At 50.0% G+C, this 19,593-nt stretch overlaps 2 protein-coding genes across 9 annotated transcripts in view; one reads left to right on the top strand and one right to left on the bottom strand.

Moving 5' to 3' along the window:
• Positions 1–2,794: 2,794 nt before the first annotated feature.
• On the bottom strand, positions 2,795–8,321 carry Naif1 (nuclear apoptosis inducing factor 1). 4 transcript variants are annotated; one of them, XR_015439835.1, is made up of 4 exons: positions 8,129–8,320; positions 7,222–7,747; positions 4,784–5,306; positions 3,171–3,357 (listed from the first exon to the last, which is right to left on the bottom strand). XR_015439835.1 is itself a non-coding variant. In XM_021261985.2 (3 exons), the coding sequence occupies exons 1-3, from the start codon at positions 8,144–8,146 to the stop codon at positions 4,834–4,836; spliced, it is 1,017 nt and encodes a 338-aa protein (XP_021117644.1). In that variant the 5' UTR covers positions 8,147–8,321; the 3' UTR covers positions 4,647–4,833. The 4 variants fall into 4 exon arrangements, 2 of the variants coding, with proteins under 2 accessions (XP_087039267.1, XP_021117644.1); XR_015439836.1 differs by lacking the exon at positions 8,129–8,320 and having other exon boundaries at positions 2,795–3,357; positions 7,222–7,965; XM_021261985.2 differs by lacking the exon at positions 3,171–3,357 and having other exon boundaries at positions 4,647–5,306; positions 8,129–8,321.
• A 494-nt stretch (positions 8,322–8,815) lies between these two features.
• The window catches only part of Slc25a25 (solute carrier family 25 member 25), a 34,037-nt gene continuing 23,259 nt past the window's right edge, over positions 8,816–19,593 (top strand). For 2 of the 5 annotated variants that reach the window (XM_004849279.3, XM_004849277.4), the window contains exon 1: positions 8,824–9,185. In XM_004849279.3, coding sequence (XP_004849336.1) covers positions 8,928–9,185 — 258 coding nt within the window. In that variant the 5' untranslated portion in view covers positions 8,824–8,927. Of the gene's footprint in view, positions 9,186–19,593 lie in introns of all 5 variants that reach the window. The other 3 variants (XM_087183138.1, XM_087183130.1, XM_087183139.1) reach the window with 3 other exon arrangements.

The following is a 19,593-nucleotide window of genomic DNA, read 5'->3' as shown; positions in this document are numbered from 1 at the left end:
GGGGAGTCTTGAGGAGGCTTTACTCCCAGTACTTTTCCACTCCTGGCCCTTTTGGTTCTTGTTCCTCTGTCCCCAATCCATAAAACCACAGGAGCCTTTCTTCCTGAGGGCTGATCTCACAGTGCATGACATCCCCACCTGCAGGACCAGACACGGCTGACCCTCCCCTGCTGCTGTCCCATGGGAAAAGGATCCCTGGGAAGCTGGCATTTCCTCCTTGGTCACAGTGATCACAGGCTAGATGTTTCCTAGGACCTGTGCCCTGCCACCCTCTGGTTCCAGCATTGTCAAAAATTCCCATTTTCGGGCCGGGGATTTAGCTAGGTGGTTCCACTGCCTGCCTTGCAAGTGCAAGGACCTGAGTTCAATCCCCGGTACCAAGAAAAAAAAAACAACAAAAAAACCCCCAAAAAACCAAATTAAATTAGACTTTTGGGCCAGGGATTTAGCTCAGTGGTTCTGCTGCCTGCCTCAAAAGCACAAGGTCCTGAATTCAATCCCTGGTACAAAAAAAAAAAAAATTCTCATTGGCCTGGGCATAGTGTACATGTTTGTAATTCCAGCACTTGGTAGGCTGAGGCAGGAGGATCACCATGAGTTTCAGGCTAGGCTAGGCTACATAGGGAGACCTTGTTGCAAAAAAGAAAGAAAAAGAAAAAAAGCCAGAGAGGAAGGAACAGGGAGCTGATATAGTCTGCAAGGTCCAAGGTCACACTCCCAGGACCCACTCTGACACACCCAGAATGAATTTTACTAATCTCCTAGGCATCCCAGTAAGCCACCCGGGTTAATCAAGATTAAGCATTAAGCATTGATCAGATCCTAGGACACTGTGTACACAGAGTTCACGCTTGAGGATGGTAGCTATTGTTCCCTTGCACACCACTGTCAAGTAGAGGTCATTATTAGTCATCTGCTGGTTTTAGGCTTAATGAAAGCAAGACCACAAAGATTTGAGGCAGAGTGGACAAATACCTTCTGGCTCACGTTTTTTTTTTTTTTTTTCTTTTCAGTACTGGGGACTGAACCCAGGCTTTTGCACTGAGTTATATCCTTACCCATTTTTATTTTGAGACTGAGTCTCATTAAATCACTAAATTGCCCACCCTAAGCTTGAACTCACAGTCCTCCTACCTCAGCCTCCCATGTGCTGGGATTATAGGCATGCACCACTACGCCAGCCCTAGGTAAATTGTTTAACCTCTCTGATCCTTAGTGTCCTCACCTGCAAACCGAGAACACTATGATCACCTTCTTCCTGGGGCTGTTGTAAGGGGTTAATGACACTGGACAGAGTGGGGGTCCAACAATCACTGTTTTTTTATTATTACTAAATGCTGATGAGAATGTAACTGTGCCCCGGAGGGCTGAGGCCCCTCCGGAATAAAGGCCATTCTTGCCTCAGTGGTATCCCTGCCCTCAGGACTTCCCAGTTGCTTGGCAGAGACTCCCCGAGAGTCAGACTTCTTTAGAGTAGCACCTGGATTTCTGCCGAGTTTGTCTTGCAATCTGGGACTCAGAGTTCTCAGCTTTCAGGAAGGATGGGATTCACTCCCAGAGCTGATTTAAACTGCATCGTCTTTATTTTATTTTATTTTTTGACAGGGTCTCACTATGTATTCTAGGGTGGTCATGTTCTCATTCTATAAACCCACTGTGTAGCTGCAATCTCCTGCCTCAGCCTCCTCAGTGTTGGGATTACATGTGTACACCATCACGTGCAGTTTAAGTTGCATAGCCTTACAGCTCTCCCTCCAAGAGTCTATTCTAGGTATTGGGTTAGACCTGGGATTGGTAATTCTTCCCCAGAGTCTGAAATCATCTCCTAACCCAGAAATAGGCAGGCTTTTTCTGTATAAAAGCCAGAAAATAAATACTTTTGGCTTTGTGGGCCAGACACCTGTTAAAAACTACTTAGCTCTGGGTCAGGGATTTAGCTCAGTGGTTCCCCTGCCTGCCTGGCAAGTGCAAGGTCCCAAGTTTGATCCCCGGTACCAAAAAACTACTTAGCTCTGCTATTAGAGCACAAAAACAGCCACAGAGCCTCAATGAATGGGTGTGCCTATGTTCCAATAAAACTTTATTTACAAAAATAACCAGTCCTCTTCTCCACTGTTGGTGGGAGTGCAGACTGGTGCAACCACTGTGGAAATCAGTGTGGAGGTTTCTCAAAAAACAAAACTAGAGGTTCCATTTGACCCAGCTGTACCTCTTCTTGGTATCTTCCTGAAAGAATTAAAAGCATCATACCACAGTAATATATGCACACCCATGTTTATAGCAGCACAGTTTGTGATAGGTAAATCTTGGAAACAGCCCAATTGCCCATCAACTGACGAGTGGATAAAGATGTGGGTTTTTTAATACAATGGAATACTGCTCTGCCATAAAGAAGGATGTGCTTCAGACATTTATAGCTAAATGGATAGATCTTGAGACCATACTCTTAAGTGAAATAAATCAGGACACACATGTTTAAATACCACATTGTTTCTCTGATGTGAGAAACTGAAAGTGGAAAAGAGGACTGAGATGTGTAATGGATGTTGGGAAATGGGAAGAAAATGTTCAACTGGGAAGGGGAACAAGGAGATGTGAGGGAGAAAGGAAGGAAGGGACAAGAAAAAAGTGAAAATAGAAGGAAAAAATGAAACAAAGCTTCTGTACATAGGGAGGGGAAGGGGTGGCGAGGGAATGGGATAAAAAAAAAATAGAGCGTGGGCCAGATTTAGCCTGCGTTCACTGCCTTTACTCTCTTCTATATATAAAACCAATGAAGACACAGAGAAGTATGTATAAAAAAGGGGATTTCTTTAATTTAAAACTATGACCTGGAAAGAATGAGTCAGTTTAAGCAATCCAGGCTTCTTTATATCCAAAGAAACAGACACAATATTGGCTCAGATTTCCAACCCTAGAGAAGAACCAAACCAAGTCACAAAGCCTTCGGAAGTCCCTGTGGCTCCCTTGCCGGGGCCGCCGGGCTCCAAAGAGCAAGGGTACCAGAGCTGGCAGGGACAGCTGCCTTCTGGCCATGGCTCTGTCACCCAGCTCCCAAGCTGGGCTCAGTCCCCTCCGCCTCCCTGCAGCTGGCACCGCACACAGGCCTCCACAGAGGGTGACGACAGCACGGTGGCCACCTCCCAACCGACTTTGGGGGGCATCCCCTGTGATCACAATGGTGGCACTAAGCAATTCTAGACAGACCTGCCTGGGCAGGCAGCACTGTCCGCTGTTTATAGATCTGAAGCCTCGAGCTGTCACTGTGGATCACCTGTGGCCAAGGCACCGGCAGCAAGACAGCAAACTTGGGAAACATCTGGGGAGATGTGGGCGTCTCAGCGATGGATGGCGAGCCTGCGAATGAAAGGGACAAGCACCATCGGGGTCAAACCCTTAGGGACATCTCAGAGAAGCCGGGTGGCAGTAACGGCACCTCCTCCAGAGGTTGCACTCAGAGCTTCTGCAGCATGAGGGGTCCAAGGGTCCTGTTTCTTAGGCGAGCTTCATCTCTCTTACTTCATACATTCAAGGTCAAAAGTGGCTTCGGAATCACCCACCCAATGAGGTGCACTGACTGACTGGGCAAGGGAGAAGAGTCCAGGGTACGGTGTGTGCCTTTTGTTCTGCTTGGTGTTTGAGACAGGGTCTTACTATGTAGGTCAGGCTGGCCGTTAACTCATAATGTAGCCCAGGCTGGCCTCAAACTTGTGGCGATCCTCCTGCCTCAGCCTCCTGAGTGCTTGGATTATAGGTATGGGCTACTACTCCTGGCTGAAGGCTCTTTTTTAACTGAGTTATCCCTCCCTTCTCCCCGCCCCATACTGGGGATCAAACTCAGGACTTTCTACCTGCAAGGCAGGCATGGCACCTCTGAGCTGCATCCCAGGCCCTGAAGGTTCTTTTTGGCACTAACTGTGGAAATGTACTCAGCAGAGAGGAAAGGGGGAAGGGCATGGCCACAGCGATGCTCTCCTTTGGGTCTTCCCAGCAGGGGATCACTAGCAAATAAAAATGACTAGAAAAAGCGACAGTCACTTCAAACCCACTGTGGTGGGTGGGAATGACAAGACTCCACGTGGAGGATCTGCTCTCTCTAAAATTGACAGTGCCCAGAGCCTGTCCCAAGCCCAAAGCTCTGGGGGCAAACGGCAAAGGGCTGCCCAGAGACAAAGGGGAACACTAGAGTGCCAACCCATCCCCCGCACACACAGCATCCCAAGGCAGGCGGGCAGCAGGGGTAGCTGGAGTATTGACAGGGGTATTGCAGAGAGCCCACGCTGTGCCTGGGGTGGGGACTGACGGGCACAGCAATAAGGACAGTCCCCTGAGAACTGAGGCACAGCGAGCAGGAGAGAGGGTGGGCTCTTCTCCTTGGCCTCAGTGGTGCCCCCATGGTGGGAGGTGGATGTTATTTATTGCCCTCCTGCTGGCACCAGTGCCAGCATCATGATCGAACTCAAAAGCCTGGCACTGGGCTGGGGCCCCTAGCAACAGCCAGTGTTTCCTCACGAGTATTCCTGGATGGGATCTGGGACACATCCCCAGCCCTGGCTCTTGACCACTTGTGTCTCATCACCAACACAGTGACCCCCAGCTAACCAATCTTCCGGATCTTAGCGAGGCAGCTCCAGAGGTGGGAGGAACTGAGTTTGGATCCCAGGAGCCCACCAAGTTCCTCTTCCCAGTCTCCTTCCTTTCTCAGATCTGTGGACCCCAAGTGTCTATCAAAGTGGGAGCTGACAACCAGGCCCACCTACGGCCAATCCCAGAAGCCACTTACGAGGCCACAGAGGGTTCATCCAATCACAGCAGAAGGCTGGGACCTTCCCCTCACTGGATGATGCTGTCAGGCTGCCCGTTCTGGGCCACCTGGCCAGGGTCAGAAGCAGGGGTTGGTGTGGGCGTGTGGCTCTGCAGGTAGCGGCGGAAATCTTTAATCATAGGTCGGAGGACCTGGATAAGCACGCTCAGGGCTGCTTGGGTGCCCTCCATGGCCTGGGCCTGGCGCTCCTGGGCACAGGCCTGTACCTCCTGTGAGCGGCGGATCATCTGCAGCAGGTCATTCTGCTGTTCCAGGTGCTGGGCGATCTCCTTCACGTGCAGGTTGGTGACCCGCTGCTCCTGGATCAGTTTGGCTGAGTTGAGGGCAATGCGGCTCTTGAGCGCCTGAGGCTTGACAGATGTGTCGCCATGCTGGGCCATCATCTCCACCGGGGCTTCAGCTGGCAGAGGTGGTGGGGCCTCCGCAGTGCAGTACTCGACCACGCCCTCCTCCAGCGCATGGTAGGTGGTCTCCGCTGGGACTGCAGGGAAGAAAGAGCCAAGGGACAGGCAGTCACCTTCCGTGGGATAGGGAAGGGGCTAGTAAGCCCTACAGGGAGACAAAGGGGAACTCAGGCCCCCTGGCTTTATAGTGATTCAAGGATAAATCTAGATTCTAAGGGCCTCTATAGCAGCCAGAGGCAGCTCTGGGTCTGGCAAAAAACAAAGATGCTAATAATAATACTAGCAAGAACTTGTTTTCCAAAACAAAAAAAATACTAGCAAAAAATTTTAAAGCATCTACAATGTCCCAGGCACTTTGTACTTATTAGCTCCTTGAATCCTCACGACATCTGCAGAGATGAGGAACCCAGGAACCCACAGTGACTTGCCTAAGGTCACACGGCTCATTCAGCAGAGCTGGGTCCCCTAGCACGGTCATTGACTGCCCTGCAGTGTGTCCAGCTGGTTACAGCGCCTTGGCGCCAGGGCCACAGCCTGGAGCAGGCACCCTGAGGGGACTACACAGCTGACTGCAGCGGACAGGTCAACCTCCTCTGATGCTCTCTTGACTTCCAAGTCTCTTGAGGCTTTGCAGAAAAGGAGCTGGCAGCAGGGGGCAGGGCAGAAGCAGCTGAAGTAAATGTCTCCCTGTCTCTTTCATCACTTTAGTCCATGGGACACTTGTATGTCCTTCCTGTTCCGGAACAGCATCTGCTTTAGATGAATGCTTGTCCCCTTTCCCCACCTCAATATATGTAACTGAGAAGTATGGCACGGTGAGGGCAGGAGGGGGTGGCACTCACATTACACCCAATTACCCCAAGCCCCATTGAGAAATACTAGCTGAAGCCAGGTGTGGTGGTACATGCCTGTATTAGGAGGCCGAGGCAGGAGGATCTCGAGTTTGAGGGTAGCCTGGGCTACATAGTGAGTTCAAGGCCAGGCTGAACCACATAGCAAGACCCTGTCTCAAAACCCCCTAAAACAAAAACAAAACAAAACCTCCCTAAAACCAAAAAACAAAAGAGAAATACTGGCTGACACAGTTCACAGCCCATTACAAATACGCAGTGTACAGAGGCACAAACCATTATCACAACTGTGAAACTCAATCCAAGTTAGTTCTATTGTCATTCATAGCTGAGAACTTTTTTTTTTGGTACTGAGGATCAAACTCACGACCTTGCGCTTGTGAGGCAGGTGCCAGAATCACTAAGCTAAATCCCCAGCCAGCATAGCTGAGACCTTTTGAAGCACTGTACGGGCCCTATGCACGAGGAAGAGGTCAGCTTTTTCCACTCTTCAATGCCAATATCAAATGCGTGTCCCTGCCTCCCCAGGGAGCCTCTTCCTCTTATGAGTCCTTGGGTTTTCCCACTTGACAATGAAACTATAAATGTATGCCTTATCTGCTCCCCTAGAATATAATGGGCCTATATTTTAAATGCCTTGGTAATTCCAGTGCCCAGGGTCTGGCATGGAGTAAGTGCTCAGTTTAAGGAGTAAGTGAATTAGTACATTAGCAGCAGGAACCAGGACCTTGTGAACGTTAACGATGTTTCAATATTATTCCTATCTATTCATTCAACAAGCATATATCCTGGGTGCCACCATGCTCCAGCCCCTGGGATAAGTCCTGTGGACACACAGCTATGGCCTGTGTCTCCAAGGACCACATAGTTCAGCAAGTGGTGGGGGTCAGGGACATAAGTAAGTGGTGGCAACATACACAGTAGAGAGCTACCCAGTATGGGACAAGGCCAGACTACATGCTGAGGAGGTCCCAAAGGGAACAAAATCACTTCTGTCTGGGGAGCCACTTGGAAGGCCTGGTATCCTCCAAGATCCCCATCTGACCTTCTGACCGTTGGTGACCACTGTCCCCAGGGTGCCCCAGTGCTGGCCGGCCCTTCCCACCTATGCACATAGACCTGGGCAGGGGAGGTCACTCACTCTGTGTCAGGGTGACCGTGGCTGCGGCTGCAGTGGCCGCGGGTCCGAGGGCCACCGGGTGGATCTCTGTGGTACTGGGCAGACTGATGATGGTGGCCTCACCCAGCAGGTTGCAGATGCGTTGTTGCATGGGGGTCAGCAGGACGGGGGCTACCGCTGGGCCACCTGCGCCACTGCTACCGCCTGTCCCAGGCCCAGCGGCTCCATCCTCCTCAGTGGAGCCTGGGGCCTCGCCACCCTCCACGGCGGCCCGGACTTGGGCAACCTTGCGACGGACCTCGGTCTTGAGGTCCGACCACTTCTTCTTAACCTCGGGCAGTTCCCTGCGGCACGTGGCCACGGCATTGACCCTTCTCAGGATGCCGTGCCAGGCCGCACTCTTGGCGGCCAGAGGGACGCCGGCGTTGAAGTGGTTCACCAGCAGGTGCTTCTTCAGCTCCAGCTCCTCCACGATGATCTCCACCTCCCGCTCCGAGAAGTTCATCTTCCTCTTCTTGGCTGGGACGGCCATAGCCTCTCTTCTCTCCTATTATTAAAGAAATTATAATGCTCCCAAACACCCCTACTTCCCTTCTCTTCTTCGCCAGCCTTGTCCCTCACCCACCCCCCTACAGGGGATAGGTGGGTCTTGCCCAGAGCCAAGCACCAGGCCTTAGGTAACCCTCCTTGCTACGCAAAGTGCGTAGGGCCCAGCATCGACTGGCCCAGCCGCTGCCAACCAGCTGCGTAATGGCTTCCTGAATCTGCCTCTTCCGCCGTGGTGTGCGGAGATCCGCCTACCTTCCTTCTTCCCGCCCCTCAGAGCTTCTCCAGGGGAATCTGCCCTCCTGGTTGGTCGCGGTTCAAGTACCCCGTCGATCATTGGCTCTTCGGGTCTGTCGCTCAAATAAAAGGCGTAACTACTTACTGGATGTAACCTAATCATTGGTCTAAATGTGTGTCTGTCGCTGCAGGCGCTCTGCCCACCTCGCCTTTATTCGCTTCCATTGGAAAGTCGTTCTGTCGTTCAATTATCAGTATTAGGACTATTAGGCCGTTAAACTCAGCGATTTTATTGGTTGTTTAGAGAGTTTAGTTTACTAAAATCCGGCCTCCCGAGGGTACTTAGTTCTTTCGGCTTTGACCTGTTGGCCAATTAATTTTTAATTCCACTGAAGGGCGCAAATTTTGCCTTGTAACTTCAGTTCACAATTGCTATCTCCTAAATTCTATTTCCCACAGCAGGCTACGATCTCTCCGTAGTCGACTCGTCTCCGTGGTTACAATTCCGCCGTCTAAACTGTGTCTCTCAATGAAAGTTGGACACTGGGCTTCCCGCCAGCCAATCCCAGGACTTCTGCCTACGGCTGTGCGATTCCCTCTCCGACCGGCTCAGCCAATCCCCGCCTCCCTCAATTTGAATCGGCCCCAGGCTGAGCGAGAAGGCCCCGTCCCCTTCATTGATCCGGGTAGTCCTCCGACAGGCTCCGCCCACTCCACGCCCATTCCCGGCAGCGTTCCTGTCCTATGACTGGTCGGACACACTCCTGGGGGTGTGGCCAGCAAACCGGAGCGAGGCGGGGCGGGGTCCCCGGAAGCAGCCCCTCCCGCCAGTTTGCCGGCGTCTGGCAGCCCGCGCTCCCAGTCCGACCGCACCGGCGCGCTTCGGCGCTGTCCTCGCCGGCTCGTCGCCCCGCCCCGCGCCCAACGCCCCTGCCTCGCGCCCGATGGTGAGCAGTGTGTTGTGCCGCTGCGTGGCCTCCCCGCCGCCGGACGCTGCTGCCGCCGCCTCGTCGTCCGCCGCGTCGCCGGCGTCCGTGGGGGACCCTTGCGGTGGCGCCGTCTGCGGGGGTCCGGACCACCAGCTGCGCCTATGGACCCTCTTCCAGGCCCTTGACGTCAACCGCGACGGTGGCCTGTGTGTCAACGACCTGGCCGTGGGGCTGCGGCGGCTGGGACTGCACCGCACCGAGGGCGAGCTCCGGGTAGGCAGCGTGCGCCGTCCGAGCGGGCCGGGCGGGAGTCCCCTACGTCCAGGTGACAGGTCCGGGTGTCCTGGCTTCTCGGGAGCCCGTGGTAGCCTGGCAGGTCTGGGGGCACAGCTCCGTCGTGCTGGGCGGGGCTCCTGGTGTTAAAGGAGAGTGCGGCCACTGACAGATGGACGCCCAGCTCTTGGTCTGGTGGGAGCGGGCCTCCTCTGGAGAGAGCCTCATCTTGGGCACCCTCTGGGACTTGTGACGGGCAGAAGCCCCCTTCCTGCTGGGGCTTTCCTTCCCTAAGCTGGAAGGCCGAGGCCCAAGGATGTGCCAGTGATACGCCTGACCTCGAGGCCACACTCAATCCCCCTCCTTGACAAGTTCCTCTGTCCTCCTCCGCCGCGCCCTTGCTCTCCCCTTCCGTTTCCATGCCACCCGTGGCATCCGATCCGCTTTCAGAAGCATGTGGGAGTGTGGGAAATGGGAACTGGGTTCGGGTATATCTGGGTGGATGTGGGTGGTGAGAACTGACAGTTCTAAGGCGTAAGCTCCTCCCCACTGCTTACCAGAACGTAGGGCTTCCCTGGATGAAGGAATCAGGGGAAAATACTTTCTAAAAACGAAACTGTGGGCCCCTAAGAGGGGAAATGGCTGCTCTTGTCCTGCAGTGGGCCCTTGGCCAATGTGGAAGGGGAGGCGGCTGAGAAATGGCCATCTCTGGGCCTGCCTGAAAGAGAAGTGCTGTCCTTCCTCAATAAGTTCCAAGCAGTGGCTTTTTCTTCCTTTCTCGTGGTTTGGTTTTTCGGTTTTACCTCGTAGCTGTAGCTAACCTTTCCCAAGTGTCATGTTTTTGTGGCCTAGCTTGCTCTACAACTTGGATTCAGACTGCTCAATACTTTACCTAGTAAACCTGTTTCTTATCAAAGTTAGTTTGGTTGATCTGTACATATAACAATTAAGAGCATCTCACAGCCAAGTATGAAGAAAATCTGGTAAAACGCCAGTGAATTGAGCCAGTTTGTCGATTAGGTGGCTGTACAAGAGATGGCATGTCCAAGATAATCTTGGATCAGCACCCAAGGTATTTAACCTACTTAGGATAAGCTTAGGAAGACCAAGGGTGACATTGTGTGAAATGTAGAACCATTGTGTTAAGTCCATGAAATTTAGAGACAGGTTTTTCCCCCCAGTTTCCGAAGAGGAAAGTTTAAATTTTTTTCTTTGCTTTTTTTTCCCCCCTCGGTACGGGGGGTCAAACTCAGGACCTTGCATTTGCCAGGCAGACGCTTTGTTTGCTTTTTGAGACAGGGTCTCCCTAGCAGTTTAGACTGTCCTTACTCACTATATAGCCCAGGCTGGCCTTGAACTTGCAGTGGTCCTTCTGCCTCAGCCTCCCGAGTGCTGGAATTATTGGTGTGTGCCACCACTTCCGGCTTCAAAAAATTTTTAAATTCAATTTAACCCCAAATAGTATTGTGAGCTGGAAATTTTTCCGTATGTATCCAGTGAATAAATTATTTGAGAAGATGGGATGCCTAAACCTGGGCATCTGAGCCCTTGGGCTCCAGCAGCTGTGCCCAGCTGAACCCCTGGTCTCAAACCTGCTTGCTTGGCTTGTGCTGCCAGGCACATGAAGGACATCTGGCTGCAGAAGTGTTTTCTGTGTTTACCATGGGTGCTGCTTCAGCAAGTATCACAGTATTCTGGTGGCACATCTGATATTGATTCTAATCCATTTTTCTGGGTGTGAATTGGACTAAGGGCAAATAAGGAGAAAATGATTGTTCATCCCAGTGCCAGAAGAAACTTTTTGATTAACTCAGGAGTGCCTGGCCCTTTGCAGTCCCTTTGGCCTGCAAAATCTTTGACTCTGTGACTGATTCCAGTTCCATGATAGGAAACAATTTTTTCTAATTCTTTTGAAGATGTGGGTTTAATATGGACTCTTTCTACAACTCTTCCTGCTTTTAAACAAGATGAATTGTGCTACAGCTTTGACAGAGATTAGAAGTGATTCATTTTATTAGTTTATTACCTATAAGAGAGCACAGGTTAGTCCTACGGGGAGGGTTTTAATTGTTAGAAAAATTTTCCTTTTTGTAAATAACTGGGCAACAGGAAGACATCCCGTGTCCTGTACCCTATACCACTTCCTGTTGAATTATTGGTATTAGCTGCTTATAGAAAAAGCATTTCTGCATTTTTGCAGAACTGGTAGGACCTGAAAGAGAACTTGAGGACCCTTTGGTTAGAAATGGGTCGCCTGCCGTGGAACCAGATGTTGTAAAGGACATTACACATTGGAAGCGACTTTCTGTGACCCTTGAGAAGCTGGTCTGAGATGTGGGTCTACACTGGAATCAGCTGGGAGCGCTTATCTTCTGGTGATAGGCGAGCCAGGCCTTTTGACTCCACAAGGGCCTCCAGCTAGTGTCTCACAGCCTGGAGTCAAGTTTTCTTTCAAAATAAACCAGCCAGTTTTGCCGTCTGCCTTTGTTTCTGAGGAGGCTGGGGCAGAGAAAGATGACTTAACATGGAAATGGGCAAAGAAAACCAGGGCAGCCAGCCAAGGAGATTTTCTTTGTAAAGCCGGAAGTCTGTCGTGGGACAAAAGAAGGGAAGGGTTCATTAAAGAAAGGAAAAAGATGACGACAAAGGTAGTGACTTCCGGTGCTAATTATAGCATTGACTATTTCAGGCATTTTCATGTGACCAAACGAAATCTTTGTCTTGAAACAAATTTAAAATGTAGGTTAGCACTCAGGCGGCCAATTAGAGGAAGAAAGCAAGCTTCGTTGCCGGAAAACAGTTGTCTGTCCAGCCGAGGCTTGTGGGCTCCCACAGGGCCTGGCGTTTAATGCAGCAAACATTCTGGAACATGGTGTGAAGAGTTTGCTGATTTAGAGACTTGCTTGCACAGTGTCTAGTTTGAGCCCCACAATAAGACAGTGAAGTGATTTTGGGCCATTTTGCAAGGGAAGGAACAGCTATTCGAAACGGTGATGGTGCTGGGTGCGTGGGTGTGCCATGTAGTCCCAGCCACTCAGGAGGCTGAGACAGGAGGATTGCTTGAGCCCACACATTCCAGGGCAGCCTGGGCAACATAGCAGGATCCCAAATAAACAAATAAATAATGAAAGTCAATGAAACAACTTCAGAAATCATTTGGGTACTAGGGAGTTAGACTAGAGAAGGGATTGGGACCGACTGATTCTTACTTCTCTTTAACTCTATGTACTGGTTTTTGCTTTTTTTTTGGTACCAGGGATCGAACTTGGGACCTTGCGCTTTCGAGGCAGGCGGCAGAACCACTGAGCTAAATCCCCGGCCCAGATTTTGCTTTTTTTTTAGATAGGGTCTCGCTATGTAGTTCAGGCTGGCCTTGGACTCACTATGTATCCTAGGCTGGCCTTGAACTCATGGCTGTTCTCCTTCCTCAGCGCCCCAGTGCTGAAATTGCAGGTGTGCACCACCATGCCCTGTTACTGGTTGTTTCTGAGGGCCATGAAGAGAGTTCCAGGCCTGGAACTTGGCCGTGCTGGGGATGAAACCCAGGGCCTCATGCATGCTAGGGAAGAGCTCTACCACTGAGCTGTACCCCTAGCCTGAGAGTCCTTTAGTCACATGATTTTGTTCTGAAAGTACCGGATACAAGATTATTCAGGGCTTCCCTCATCACAGAATGAGAATTCTCTTTGCCCTGTTTCTCTCCTTGACCCAAGCAATATATACATGTGGCAATCTCTGTTGACCCAGAATACTGAGTAGAAGATCGTTAATGTCTCACTGGAGTTGCTTAATCAGGTGGTACCACTGAACTCTACCTTTCTGGTGTGTGCAGGTTCCTGGGGAGCTTGTTTACCAAAGCCAGGCAAACTTAGATACAGCAGTTTACAGAAGAAAGGGCCTTTGCTAGAGGAAAGTGTAGTGGCCCATTAGGAAAAGACACATGCTATTTGCATATTGGATAGAGCTCATTTATTAAGTCAGGCAGTGTGGTTGCAGAATTGGTTCCTGACTAGGAGTCATGATCGTTGGGCCAACTAGAAGAGAATTTTTTAAATGAGTTGATATTTGGAAAGGTGGAGTTGGGTACCCTGATCCTAAGACCCAAGTAATAAGGAAGAATAAACCAGAGTCTGTCTGACCCAGAGTTTCAGTTGGATGAGTGAGTTCTTTGATGTTCAGAGAGTCATTAATTGTCGAAGTCTCACAGAAACCGCAGAGGAATGACACAGTCTTTCTGTCTCTCTCTTTTTAAATTTGAGACAGGGTTTCACTGTGTAGCTCAGGCTGGACTTGAACTCAGTGTGTAGCCCAGGCTGGCCTCAGCCTCACAGCGATCCTCCTGCCTCAGCCTCCCCAGTGCTGGGATTACAGGTGTGCAGCACCACACCTGGCTGAGCAAACAAATATTTTGTTGGAATCCATTTCTAGTCCAGCTAAATACAACTGTGGAATGAGATCAGTGAACAATACTGTATTTATGTAGGCCTAGTTTTATTACACTTAGTCTGCACAGACTTTATTTATTTACTGGCTTTTTTGAGACAGGTCTCGCTATGTAGCCCAGCCTGGCCTCAGTCTAGGATCCTCCTGCCTCTGCCTCCTGAGTGTTGGGGTTATAGGCTTATGCCACCATGTCTGGCCTCAGACTTTTAAAAAAATCATTTTTCATTACAACCGTGGGATCACCAGCTACCACTGTCGTCCTGGTCACCAGTGAGCCTTCCACCCAGCGTGGGCTCCTTCCTCTTTTGGTGCCCTTCAGACATGGCCATTAGCTCAGTCCAAATGGACCCAACTAGGTCATTGTTAGTTCTTGTTATCGGAAATCTGCTACTTGTATACCTGAAAAGTGTCCTCAAGGACAGTACAGAAAAATGAGCCAAGAGAGCTTTAAGAATCTGAAAACAGGCCCAGGGATTTAGCTCAGTGGTTCTGCTGCCTGCCTTGCAAGCACAGGGACCCGAGTTTGATCCCTGGTACCAAACCAAACAACAACAAAAAAAAAGAAAAGAAAGGTTTATTTGCCTGGGATTTAGCTCAGTGGTTTGACCCCCTGCTGCTCAAGCACAAAGACCCAAGTTCGATCCCTGGTACCAAGAAAAAAAAAGAATCTGAAAACAATGAGCATGGCAGTGTGATCCACCACTCTGGGAGGCTGAGGCAGGAAGATCACAAGTTTAAGCCCAGCCCGAGCAATTTAGCGACTTAGTGAAACTTTTTCTCAAAATAAAGTAAAAAGGACTGGGAATGTAGCTCAGTGTGAAGACTTTTTGTTCAATCCCCACTACTGCAAGAAGAAAAAAAAAGCAAAGAATCTGAAAACCTGCTTTTTATCTTCCTATAATCTCTGCTCTTGCTAAAAAGTGAAGGATTTGCCATGCCAACTCACCTGACAGGCTGTTTGCTGAGCCTTTTACGACTCCTGGGCCTGCTGCTCTGTACCTCAGAGTCGACAGTATAGGGTTTGCTGAGGGAGAAGCCAGCTAATAAAAGAGCATGTTTATTTTTGTTGTTTGCTTTTGTTTTTTGTTTTTGTTTTTGGTACCGGGGGACCTTGCACCTTGCGCTTGTGAGGCAGGTGGCAGAACCACTGAGGTAAATCTCCGGCCCTGTTGTTTGCTTTTGAGACAGGGTCTCACTATGTACTTCAAGTTGGCCTTGAACTCACTATAGAGTCCAGGCTGGCCTTGAATTCTCAGCCATCCTCCTGCCTCAGCTAGGATCCATGCCTCCTGCCTGAGTGCTAGGATCACAGGAGTGCACCACGACACCCTGCAAGAACCTGTGGTCTATGATCCGTCTGTATGAAGGCCCAGAATTGGGAGATCTGTAGAGACAAAGTAGATGAGTGGCGGCCTCAGTGGGTAGAGAGGTGAGGGGCGATAGGGAAGCATAAGAGCTATGGAGCTTCTTTTGAAGGTGAGCATGCTGACAGTTACATAGCCGTGAAGATGCTGGAAACCACTGAATTGTAACTTAAAACGGTGATTCTTGTAGAACGTGGCCGGGTTCAGATGTTACTTCTCCTGCTTGCCTGCTAATGAGGCCACCTTGGACCAGTCACTCACCCCCTCTCCAAGTCTCTTTTCTTACTAGAAATGTGGAAAGAAAAATAAGACAGGCATGGTGCTGCTTGCCTGTGATCCCAGCACTCTGGAGGCTGAGGCAGGAGGATTGCAGTGAATTCGACAGCAGCGGCTACATAGGGAGTTCAAAACCAGGCTGAACTACATAGTAAGACACTGTCTCAAAGCAAACAGATAAACCCAGGAGTTTGGCTCTGCCCAATTTAGCTCAGCATGCACATGACCTCCTTTCTTGTGTGGCTGTTAGTACTTGCCCATAAAACTGTGCATTCATTTATTTCACTGATGACACTGGTGCAAAGTGCCCAATCCAGTTCAGCATTTCAAGGCCTCTGACTGGCAGTGGCAACTCCAAGGTAGCCTGTTCCTAGTGTGGGTATAAAAGATCCTACACAAACCTGAAATAGAAGTTGTCCTGAAGATGCAATTTCTAGATAAATGAACACCCAAGCGGGCGGGACGGAGGAAGCAGGAGGTGACTCACGGCCCCTTCCCTTCGGGGACACTGGGGGAGCACGGTGGCAGCTCCTTCTGGCACTCTGAAGCTTTCTAGGTTGTGCCCTGCACCCCAGCGCCCCTCCCCACTCCTGGAGTCTGGTGGGACGCTTCCTAATGAAGCCCCAAGAAAACCAGCAGCCCATGTGAGGAAATTTAGAAACCACTGAAATGCCAGTGGTTAAAAAGGAAAGGAGCGAAGGGCTGGGGATTTAGCTCAGTGGTACTGTGCCTGCTTGGCAAGCACAAGGTCTGAGTTCCATCTCTGGTACCAAAAAAAAAAAAAAAAAAAAAGGAGCCAGGTAATCCCTGGCTCACCTGTAATCCCAGCACTTGGGGGGCTGAGGCAGGAGGATTGCCATGAGTTTGAGGCCAGCCTGGGCTACACAGTGAGCCCCTGTCTCAAAAATCAAACAAGAATGAGAGAGGGTTGCTGCTGGGGCTTTGTGTGTGCTAGGTAAGCACTCTGTTGCTACCAGCATGAGAAGGTGATTTAGCTCCCCCAGAAGTGAGTAGACCCTCAGCTGCAGCTGTGACCAAGTTGAGTCAGCCTGTTGGTGGGAGCAGTGCTCACCTTGCCCAACTTTGGTGCCGGTTTCCTTGGCACAGGCCTAACCCCGCTGCTGCATTTGGTTCACGCCTTGAGATTGAGTTCCAGGTCAGGACTGGATGTTTGCAAGGTGAGTCTTGGTTGCACCCGGTGTTTCACAGGCTGGAGGAGTTATTGTCTAGTCCAGGGTCCTACAAGAGGCCTTGTGGGGGGACCTTAGGGCGAAAAATAAGGTTGCCATGGCCCCCCAGTGTCATGCTTGGAGACACAGTTTACTTTTTTTGTTTTTCATTCACATCTTGGGTGTGTTTTTTTTTTTTACCTTCAGTTCTGGGAGTTGAACCTAGGGCCTACACATTGAGCTGTATCTCCAGCCCTTTTTATTTATGTATTTTTATTTTGATACAGGCTCTTCTTAAGTTGCCTAGGCTGGGCTCAAACTTGCAATCCTCCTGCTTCAGCCTCCCACAGTGCTGGGATTACAGGTCTGCACCCTGGAGAATACACCTGCTAGGTGTATTTTGTTTATTGGCATTCTTCCTCTCTAACCTATAGAAAAAGGAAGAGTGGGATCGAGGAAATAGATAGTTTTGTGTTAAATTTCTTGTCTGTGTAATTCCCTGGAGCTGGCTTGTTCGAAGCTAGTCCTTACCAGCATTCCCGCCACAGCTGTGCTGTCTGTCGCCTCAGGCAGCTGCTGGGTGGCTTCCGCTTCCTGTCCTGCTCCTGATCCTGCCTGATCCTGCCTTACCCTTCGGCCCTGGAATGGCAGAGATGGAGCCCTGGGGAGAGTTAAGTCTACACAGACTAAGATGATCTCAGTGTTTGAAGAAGTGGGAGGCCCCAGCTGGCTTCCAACTCCTGCATTCAAGTGAGCCTCCTGCCTCAGTCTCCTGAGAAGATGAGACTACAAATGAATCAGTTTTAAAGCTGAAGACAGGTGGTGTTGCTGCAGCAGTGAATCTGCTGGTTTGCCATTTCACGTGGAAGAAGGAAAGGGGAGAATAAGGATAAAGTGGCTTAACGTGAAAAATTGTGGGGTCCCACCCAGGCATGTCGGTTTCCTTAAATGTTCTGGCCTGGTGGCTGAGGATCCACAAATTTGAGTTGGAGGCCAGTTTGGACTATGTAGTGAGACCCTGTCTCAGAAAACCAAAAAAGGAAAAAGAAAAAGAAATGCTTGGTCATTTTAGGTGATTGGGTTTTGTTTTGTTTTGGTTTTTGAGACAGACTCTTGCTATGTAGTTCAGGCTGGCCTCGAACTCTGGGCAAACCTCCTGCCTCAGCCTCCTGAGTGCTGGTATAGGTGTGCACCCCTGCACTAACCTCAACTTTCTTTTAGAGAAGATAAAAAGCTATCCTTGTTAAAAGGTGTTCACCTTGCTCTTGGGACTGCCATGGGGACTGGCTTTTCACCGGCCACCCAAGAGACTTGAGTGTTTCCTAGATTTCTTGTTGTCTGGGTTAGACGAGCTTTTAAAAATTTTTTTTTGTGGTTCTGGGGATTGACTTGGGTCCTTGCGCTTTCGAGGCAGGCAGCGGAACCACTCAGCTAGATCCCCGGACCGAGCTTTTAAAATTTTTATTAGCCCATGTCTGCGGTCCACAGAGATCACATTCCTTGTAGGGAGTTGGTACATGTACAGAACACATGTTAATCACTTCCCCTTCTCCCCTCCTCATACAGTAGTTTTCATTTTTTTTGGTACCGGGGATCAAACTTGGGTCCTTGCGCTTGCACAGCAGGCAGTGAAACCACTGAGCTAAATCCCCGGCCCTACAGTAGTTTTCTTGAAGGAGTTTTTGCCAAAGCTAGATTTTCTGGTTTTACTTCCTGAAATGGGAATGGGGATTTCACCTTCTCATCCCTGAAGCTTTGTCATCTTTGTCACCTTAGCTTCACCTGTGCCAGGGGCGAGGCCTGGCTCCTCCAGGTCCCAGTTGACAGGTGGGGTCCTCATAATCCCGCCCACATCCGGAAACTCGCAATTCCCAGGGCTGCCTTGGCACTCAGGTCAGCTCAGCTGCCTGGCTGGGGACAGCTGCTAGTCACTTCTATGTCCCTTGTAAGGGGAAATCACAAGCATATATTCGTGTAACAGAGAGCCTTCACCTGAGCCACTTTGAAAGGATTGTATGTGTGTATTTTTTGTTTTGAGAAATGGTCTTGCTCTCTATTAGAACCTCTTTTCTTTGCAAAGTATCAGATCTGTGACGCTTTCATCTGTTCCATCTGTTTCCTAGATTCTGAGGAGAGTGGGTTCCTCCAGCAGGTGCAGCCTCTTGTGACCCAGGCCCTGCTGACGTGTATGAGCTGCAGCCGAGGAGGGTTCCCCTGCCAACTCTGCCCAGCACAGGTCCCTCCTGCCCCAAAGCGAAGGCACCGGGTGTAATCAGAGTGGTAGTATTGTAGTAACGGGCATGTAACCCAAAGAAACTAATCATCCACCAGATACTGCTGGTTCAGAGATGCCCTGGTATAAGAAGGGAAATGAAGTATGTTAACCTCCCTGGAAATCAAAGACACAAGGAAAAGTTTTAACCTAAAAATATTGGCAAACAGTGCAACTGAAATACGTTTCCACTGACCCCTGTCTTCAGTGCTGGTCAAAGAAGAGTTCCTGACTTGATCACGGTTTTTTTTACTTGATCATTTTGAGACAGGGTCTTGCTGTGTAGTCTAGGCTGGCTGTGAACTCATGGTGATCCTCCAGCCTCAGCCTCCTGAGATCTGGAATGATAGGCTTTCACCACCTCGCCCAGCCGCTCCATGTATTCTGAAGCTCCACAATTGGATACAAAACCAGTTAGGGTAGCTGTGAGTTGCCTCCTTTGTTGTTACCAAATGACCTGTTGCCCCTGATGACATTCTTTGCTCTCATTTCTGCACGGGTTTCTGTGGGTTGGTTTGAACTTCATGCATCTTTTCCCACCCTTCTACATTGAATCTGTTAGTGTCTTTAGAGCGTGTTTCTTGTATTGCGATATTTTTATGATTTAGGCTGAACTTGGGGTCTTGCACTTGCTAGGCAAGCACTGTATCACTGAGCTATGTGAGCAGCTCCTTTAAAAATTTTGATACAATGGGGCCAGGGATTTAGTTCAGTGGTTCCAGCACCTGCCTCAAAAGCGGAAGGACCCGAGTTAGATTCCCGGTACCAAAAAAAAATTGATACAATGGGGCCGGGGATTTAGCTCAGTGATGCTGCCACCTGCCTTGCAAGGGCAAGGTCCTGAGTTTGATCCCTGGTACAAAAAAAAAAAAATTTTGATATAA

This window comes from Heterocephalus glaber, unplaced genomic scaffold (genome assembly GCF_053883595.1).
Source record: "Heterocephalus glaber isolate CG9 unplaced genomic scaffold, H.glaber_assembly_v1.0 deba00001479, whole genome shotgun sequence".
NCBI classification, from domain to species: Eukaryota; Metazoa; Chordata; class Mammalia; order Rodentia; family Bathyergidae; genus Heterocephalus; species Heterocephalus glaber.
The sequence above is the reverse complement of the archived record's forward strand: the minus strand, read 5'-3'. Positions and strand labels throughout refer to the sequence as shown.

Bases quoted from the DNA above. Each gene is read 5' to 3' on its own strand.
- Naif1 (XM_021261985.2), bottom strand. The intron at 5,307-7,221 runs GTGAGTGACCTC...TCTTCCCTGCAG, and splicing joins CACGGTCACCCTGACACAGA to TCCCAGCGGAGACCACCTAC.